Genomic DNA, 8,746 nt, shown 5'->3' with positions numbered 1-8,746 from the left:
TTTCCACTGTTATGTTTATTCATGAAAACAATGAAACATGTGACAGCTAGTGTGAATTTGTCTGGATGTCATTGGTCTAATACTCTGCAGATCCTGACAATAGAATCAAAGACCATAATTGAATTATATGAACACTTTCTAGTCAGTCTCAAAGATTAATCTTATAATAAAAAAATGTAACCCTTCATTTCTGCTCACTGGCAGATCATGCATCCACCAACTCTATGTGCTTCCTCATAAAATACAAAATCATCTCCTCAGTGGTTCATACAGAATCATGAAAAACCTGTGTAAAACTGAAACAGCAGCTCTTCTAGCTTCTATCAGCTACAATTCTGTTAAACTACCTTAACTCAAAGTGGCAGTAATATGTGTTTATGTTAATGTAAGAAATCAAACAGATCCAGTTTCATTTCAGAGTCATTTAATCTTCCACAGACCATGTTTAAAACACCATAAAGATTCTGAAACCTGCTTTATTGTACAAGGAAATTAAACTTGACACCGTACATTTATTATTTTAGTGTAATAAACTAGGCACATTCTAAAAGAAAAAGGGAAAAAACAGGGATTTTTTTTCCACCCGGTTAAATTAACAGTTAAGTCTCTAAAATGGAGACAAATAGAACAAAAGTACAGTACAAAAGAAACATGAAGCCTACTGCACATAAACCAGCTGTTCTTATTTTTATATTACAAATTTTCACAACCAACTCGAATCAAATCAGCTGACAATAAAGTTGGAATGTTAAGATTTTACAGTCGAAAATTCCTCTCTCATTGCTCCCACATTCAAAATGCAACATAATGAAAACAAATATTCAGGTCATAAATGGATCATGTGTCTCCTCATCTTCTCATATGTTTGAGGCATTTGTGGAGATAATGTTTCAATTCAAGATGACAAATACACAATACGTTCTTTGTTTTAACAGTCGACTTCCATTTCATTTTACTTGTGGTTAAAAATCCAATAAAAAACGCAATCAGTGAATAAAAACTCTGGTTTTGTGGTTTTTAAAAAAAATCTGAATAAGTGGAAAATGCTGATCACAAATATGTAAATATGTATGTCAAAATGTTTGCACAGTACATCATTTTAAAACCCTCCAAGTATTTCCTACAGGTTGACAAAGGAAAAACTAAACAAAGGAGTGTGATAACTGTCCCTTCATTTTCCAAACATTTAATATTAACATGTACATGTACATCAAGGCCATAGTAAGGCAATGCTCTTTCATTCTTAAAAACACCTCGCCAGGACCTACAATCTAATATTTATCATTCCAGTCTGTATAAAAAAAGAAAACAAACTGAATATATATTCATGAATCTACATATTTACTCAATGAGGAAAAAAAGCTAAAAATTATTTATAGCCTTAAAAACCCATTAGCTGTTTTCTCTATGTGATTCATTTAATTTACCAACTGACCTTTTAATATGCTGCTAGAAACCTGAGTTTGTTCAATTTGACAAACTGGATAAAGCTAGAGATATTTTCATAAACTGACCATGCAGTGTAATCAATAATGATCAAAAAGCAGCAGAAGTCTATAACCTCTTTGTAATAGTTTCTTTATGATAAATCTAGTATGTAAAGAGAAATATGACATTTCAAAAAACTGAAATGCAGTTTAGTAACATGAACAAAACAAGAAAACCCCTAAATGGATGAAAATTAAGAGCAAAAGAAGGACCAAAATTTCCCCTTCATTTTCAAGCCTATGTTATATTCTTAGCAGTGAAGATACAAGATATAAAAACAACTATGATTAAGAGAAATTGTTCAATTGCACTAACCGTCATTAAGCTATAGATAGAAAACACAGATCAGCTTCATGTTAAACCACAGAAATCTGCTGAGCTTCTTCTGTTTCAACTCTCACTTTGACACCATATTAGATTAAAGAGACCATTAAAAGGCCAATTCATTTTGTGCAGCACTAGTGGTCAGGTCATGTGATGTGAGCAATTTATCAATTAGACCATGCATCTAAAAAGGAAGTCTTCAAACAGATTTGTGCACAGGAGAAAATGTGCAGAAGTGGTGACCTATGCAATGTTGGATTTTGGTAAAAATCATCAATGCATGTGTTTTGACACAAATACAAACACCTCCTTGGGTTACTGGGTAAAAGTGTTATTATCAACACATGTGGCTAGTATTCTACATGTTGAGGACAGTTCCATGACCATAAATCTGCAAACTATTTTAAGTACAGTGAGTTTACAGCACATCCGATGACCGAGTACTCTTTATTAGTTAAAATGTAGTAATCTCATTACGCCTGAAATCCACCCATCAGACATCCACTCTATCCCTACCAATGAGCTGAGCCGTATCGTCGTCAGTGTGGTGCCTCTCTTCCCCTGTGTCGTCACTGTCTGAGTCTGTGTCCTCCTCAGGGGAGTAGTAGCCTTCGTAGCCCACGATGGGGGAGTCGCAGCGGGCAGGGGAGGCGAGGCACTGGGCGGTGGTCACTGTGGTGTTGTTGGTGGCCGAGTAAGCCCCTGGGCTCCCAGAGGGTGACCCCGGGTTGGAGGGGCGAAGCAGAGGAGTGCGCTCTGAATCAGCTTCACCTTCTGTTCCATCCTCCACACTCCTGCGACCCCCACTTTCCTCCTCAGACTCAGACTCAGAGTGCTCAGCACTGGGACGAGTGACTCGCTGTTTGCACACAGGACACGTCTTTTTGGTCTGTGTGAGCCACGGGTCTACACATTTGCAGTGGTAAGCTGAAAAAAAAAAAAAATCTAATTTTAGGACAATTTTGCCACACTGCCGAAAAAGATACATTTTTTTAAAATAATAAGATAGTTTAATAATAGATTTCTTTGTTTTTCTGACACTAAAGGGGAAGCAAATAACATCAGAATACAAACATCAATAGGAGCACCAACTATCAGCCAAGTACTTACTGCATGACACAAATTATATAAAAATAACAGACATGAAGAATGAGCATAAGGATATGTGTTAAAAAATGTTTATTTCTTCATGTCTACTATTTTCTTTGCTTATGAGGGGAAAGCACACAGGTATACATATTCCAGAATTGCCAAGAAACATGATTGAAAATAAGAAAGAAATCTAATAAAGCTAATACATTAATTTTGAATGAATGGATGTGGTGAATGAAAATGATTAAAATAAATACTTTTGGATCCCTGGTTTTCTTTGGACATATTTACCGTGTGAACAAGGTAAAACTCGCAGTTTGTCTCCTTCCTCATACTCATCCAGACAGATAGCACACACATCATAATCATCCCCTGGAAGAGAAAAGGCAACAAAGAACATCTTAAGGTGCAGTTTGTAAAAGTACAATGTACCTATACTAACATGATCAGGTAAAAATAAAAGAATGCTTGAAATTCCATATTAATCTGAAGGGCTTTATATTAGATAACAGACACTAAAGGCAGTGACATCTCGTTACCTTTGGTGAACCTGTGGGTTGGAATCCGTTTCAGTTGTTCTTTGGACAAACGATTTTTCCTCAGCCTTTTCCTGTACTGTACACATCGTATAATCTGAAAAATAAAAATAAACAAACAAAAAAACATCAGTGATGTAGAATTTGCTGTCTGAACTTCCAAAAGAACAAATACAATCTAGTAACACCTTAACTGAAACAATCTAACAACACAACCTTAGCTTCCCAAAAGCCACATTAACCCTTAAATACCTAGAACCATCTATACATTTTAAGTGATTTATCACTATTTATTACAATATTATCCTCTGAATTTTACCTTTTGCTGGTATTATTCTATACTTAGTTTACTGATCTTATAGATGTTTATTAAAGTTCAATGAAAATTAAAGGGTTATATATCAAAACATACAAAACTGAAGTAATTGTTTCAGCAAAAAATATCCTTCACAGAGTGTAAATGCAACCTTCTACAACCATTGTCATTTGTCAAACTGCATGAGTTTTACTGGTGAATCAATGCAGCAGTAGATGATGGTGTTTCATAATTCACTGCAGAGCCTCTAAATGTTCAGATGAGTCATATCTGATGCAAGTGAGAAGCTGAGGAAGTGCATTTTACCTAAATTATTTAAATGTATTGACAGGATTAGTGGTTCAAAAGTTGCTAAACATTCTTAGATCAGTTGATACATTTGGTTGCCAGTGGCTGTTTAAGTCTTTTAGGGTTAAAGAATATGTCAGTACAATAACAATTAATATAAAAAACACAGGCAGAGATCATAAAGTGTAATGCTTACCAAGATGACACACATCACAAGAATGATCATTCCAACTACCCCACAAAAAGGAATAAGGTAATATGTGAAGGGGAAAGCAGACTCTGGCTTTATTATCACATAAGACCTGGAAATAAAAAAAGAAAAATCAGCTGAGAATTAAGGATGCAAAAAAAAATCACAGATCAGCCAAAACATTCGCATGAACAGTCCAGTGTGCTTGTATTTTGTGACTTTTGTCCATTTTAAACATTTATTTTACTGGACGAGGACATTCTGTCAAACCGAAAGTACATGTAAACCTAACAATCTATTGACGAGAAACATCAGTATAATAACAAACTCCATTCAATCCCTTCTTGTTTAAAATATTATGTCAAAGGTCATTGATCTTTTGAAAAAAACCCAAATGTTCTTACTCACCCTTGTTCTGGGATAACGTAAGTCTTTAAAAACTGAGAGGCATAGTAGCTGACAAATACAGAGGGAATCTGAATCTCCTCAGCAATAGTTTCTGAGCAAAATCAAGAAAACACACCCATTAGACAGATGACATCAGACGGCATTATTCTTAATCATAATCAACACAATGCTTCATAAAATGTAATTACAAATACCACTGGACTCCTAATGGCAATATGAAAAGAGCAGTGTCTCTATTCAACATACACTTTATTCATGTCCAATATTTACTAACAGGTATGTTCCAAAAAACAAACAAAAAAAAAAAAACGTGGGCTCTAAGACTCATGTCCTGCTTATTTCTGCATCTCTAGCAGCTAATCTAGTATTTAAAACACCCACCATGGCTCCACTGACTGACAATAAAAGAGTTATTGAACTATACTACTTTTCGACCTGAAAAACTCAGACTTGTGCGTACTTGAAGATAGATTCTGTTCATTTAAATGTTATTTTGTTCTTGTCTTAATCTGCTTCATTTTGTTTTGTTTCTTTGCATGTTCTAAAGAAATAAATAAATACAACTGACAACACGATAACCTCTTTACCTTAACATAAGCATCAGATTTTATGTCCAGTCAAAACTTTACTGATTTTTTTTTCTGTTTGTATGTATTATGGATCTGCATAAATAATCAATTAGATGATTAGTCAAAACAGTAAGCACAGACAACTAAGTTTCATTTACGGTTGGAAGAGATTTATGTATTTTTTCATAGAGATGTGACACTAATATTTACGACACTGTTTCTGCTCGAGTGCTCCATATGTTAAATAAAGTTTGAAAAAGTGCTAAAAAAAACATCATTTGTGGTTGATTAACTCCTGTGTCAGTCAGTTTTCATCATCAGTGTTATTATTTTGGTTGTGGTGGAGGCTATATGGTAACAATGATGTCATGGCTAATCAACTTAAAAAACAAATTAAAATGCACCTCCCTTAAATACTTCTATGGGTGTTGAATTCTGAAGTTTTTTTTACTCCATTTGAATTTGATTGTACTTTAATTAAAATGCATTGCTTGCTACATTATTTTACAAAATATTTTGCTGATGTCGTACTAAAATATCTAAAGAGATGCCATACGGAAACTTTACCATTGCTGTAGTTCATATTAAGAAGATTGTCTGAATACATGTTGTGTACAATTGCTGCATCGAATCCAGCTTGCTGTGCATGTAGAACCTAAAAAAACAACGAAAAAAAAACAAAAAAACTGTAACATCTTACACTTGTTTCCTTCACAGACTGAACAAAGTGTTAAATGTTACAGACTGGGTCACAATAAATACTGACCTTTATATCAAAATTGCAATCATAGCGTCTGACGAGAGCTATTACTTTGGTAGTGTTGGCATCAAACGATGATGGCAGTGGAGGGGCAGGGTCTATTGGTGCACAGGCATTAAGTGGACGGGTTACCACCAAAATTCCCTTGAACAAACAGAAAAAATAAAGTTTGTGTAAAACATAACAACCTACACATTTTCAATATATACTTGAACACAAATATATAACTCCACTCTCACCATTAGGCCCTCATTAGGAAGTGGGGATCCAAACAAGGCAGGAAGGTCCTCAAACAATGGGGAGGTCCGGTTGCCGAAATGCTGCCAAAAACATAAGGAAATAAAATGAAAAACATGTAATTTCTACTTAATAGGAAATTTTTAACTGAAATAAAAACTTAAGAATCATATTACAGATGTAGCTCATTTCAGTCTATGAACTAAAGGTCCAAGATTACTTACACCATAGATGAAGGCATGAGTGAGTGAGGAAACCAATATGCTGCAGAACATCAGGATGGCCACACTCCAGACACTAAAGGGCATCATGTTCGCTGTTTACAGTTGTAGTGAACTGTAAAAATAGTAAAAAGTCATTATTGAAAGAATAAGGAAGAAGTGCTTCAGGCTACTGAGGCTGAAGTTAAATTTGCAGGTTTTTTTTGCCTCTAAGTATTTACAGATCCAATATGAATGAAACAGATAGTATGTATGAAGAACATATGTGTACGTATACGCAAACAAGGAGCTGTAAACTGGCTCATCAGTATGGACTAAGGCTGGAGTGGAGAGGCTGTGAAATGTAGGACTGAGGACCTTTGAACAGAGGGGTTGCACCATTCCTCATTATTCACATATTATTTCCCTCTAATCACAGTGCATAATCAGCTCCAAAATACTAAACAGCACTCTGCTATTGCCATGTAAAGATATCTGAGGGCAAACAAGGGTGAGGCAGTATCAAATTTACAAATTTTCCATAAAACTGCATTCATATTTTTTAATGATTAACTGTAATGCACTCAGTTTTACAAATGTCAGTTTGCTGCATAGTGACAACACATTTACTAAACAGTGAGTTCAGGAATAAAGTCAGTTGAGTTCTAAACAATACAAATACGTATAAACAGCAAAGTACAATAAGATTACTTGATAACTAATCACTAATCAGTAGTGAAAGGGGCTTTTGAAGCCAATCGCATTTCCAGTCAACAAAACAAATTTATATACTGACGTAAATGACTTGTTTATCACGTGAAACTACGTAAACAGGATGTAAATGACAGGCTAAGAATTAACCAAAGAAAATGCCTTGCACTCTCTTCTTGATATCATACACTGGTTTAATCGATAGAAAGACGGGGGGGGTCGACTTTAGAAAAAAAAACAACTTCTGTAAAGTCGTTTCATTAGGATAACTAAATAACAGAATGCTAAGAGTTAGCTGGTTAGGCTTAACCGGAGATAATTTTCGTTATTAAATGTGATGTCATGGATTACCATCAATATTTGGGTAATTATACGACATAGTTTTACTTGAAATGTCGATTCCTGTTGACGGTCACAACTAATAACAAATTAATTGTATCAAATAATCTTCGATGGGTGTAACATTAGCTACATACCTTATTTCCTGTTAGTATCAGCACAGTTTAGGTCGTTGTCTTGGGTTGTCCCACTAGACTTATTTAGGTTTCTTACATGACACCACGTAAATACGTTATACTTTGTCTTTACAACTTCCGTCTGATTTTTCAAGCGTCCTGCGATTTTACAAGAAAACGACAAAACACAGGAAGGATTAACCTAAGCTAAGGCTACTGCTAGCTGATGTTAGATAACAGTTCCGCTAAACCGTCTCCGTGACAGATTACTGTACGACTTCACTAAAACACTTCTACATTGTATCACACACGACTAGTAACAGGTAAATTCAGCTGTGTTTATTATCTTTAAAGAAGATACTCTGTATTCTCAGCTTTCCCGGGGTGCATTTGCTCGTTACTAAGTTGGCTAGGTTTGTTTGTTGTTGTCGCTTCTTGCTTCCTGGCTTTGCTTCGTGTTGTGGTAATGGCAGATTGACTCAGCAGCTCCCCGACGCACAGCGCCACCAGCGGCTGGAATGAGTCACTACAATGGAATGAGCCACATAAACACAGTATACTCAGTTCTGCTTCCTCATTACCTGCAGTTAGAATAAAACTGAAGGAGCAGTGAAAACATCATAACTAAATTAACTGCGTGTAAAGTAAGTAAAATATTAAGAGACTGCGATACCTTATAATTCTGAAATGAGTTTAAGGAATATAACTCAAGAAGTCAAGAACTCAAAAAGGTCATCATACAATTTAACAGGCAAATATTGTAATTTATTTGCAATATAATCCTTTATTGTATCGCAAATGCTACACCTGTTTTTAAGACATTCCTCTCACACACTCAATAGAAATTTTTAACATTTAATTAATCTAATATGGATAGAGCACGAAATTCTAATATAAATATGTATGATGGTATTTTCCCTTTAAAAATCAAATAAATACAGTCTTATTTTTTCTTCTTCTTCTCCTTCTTATTATTATTACTTAAAAAATATAATAATAATAATAATAATAATAATAATAATAATAATAATAATAATAATAATAATAATTGTAGTAGTAGTAGTTGAACCAAACACTTTGAAGGTAAAGAACTACTCATACCACATTTTTTAAAAGATCAGTTTCAATTCCGACACCCTTAGGTTTCAGGAAGACCGCAGATCAGCGACAGC

General features: G+C 34.7%; 1 protein-coding gene across 1 annotated transcript; it reads right to left on the bottom strand.

Annotated features, from left to right (window-relative positions):
• Window positions 1-407: 407 nt before the first annotated feature.
• Window positions 408-8,041, bottom strand: rnf167 (ring finger protein 167). Its single transcript, XM_030154126.1, has 10 exons — window positions 7,596-8,041; window positions 6,433-6,544; window positions 6,211-6,291; window positions 5,978-6,115; window positions 5,779-5,866; window positions 4,643-4,733; window positions 4,241-4,346; window positions 3,444-3,537; window positions 3,196-3,276; window positions 408-2,739 (listed from the first exon to the last, which is right to left on the bottom strand). The coding sequence occupies exons 2-10, from the start codon at window positions 6,517-6,519 to the stop codon at window positions 2,306-2,308; spliced, it is 1,200 nt and encodes a 399-aa protein (XP_030009986.1). The 5' UTR covers window positions 6,520-6,544; window positions 7,596-8,041; the 3' UTR covers window positions 408-2,305.
• Between the last annotated feature and the right edge of the window lie 705 nt (window positions 8,042-8,746).

This window comes from Sphaeramia orbicularis, chromosome 14 (assembly GCF_902148855.1).
Source record: "Sphaeramia orbicularis chromosome 14, fSphaOr1.1, whole genome shotgun sequence".
Classification (NCBI taxonomy): Eukaryota; Metazoa; Chordata; class Actinopteri; order Kurtiformes; family Apogonidae; genus Sphaeramia; species Sphaeramia orbicularis.
Note: the sequence above shows the minus strand (reverse complement) of the source record. Positions and strands in the feature narration are given on the sequence as shown.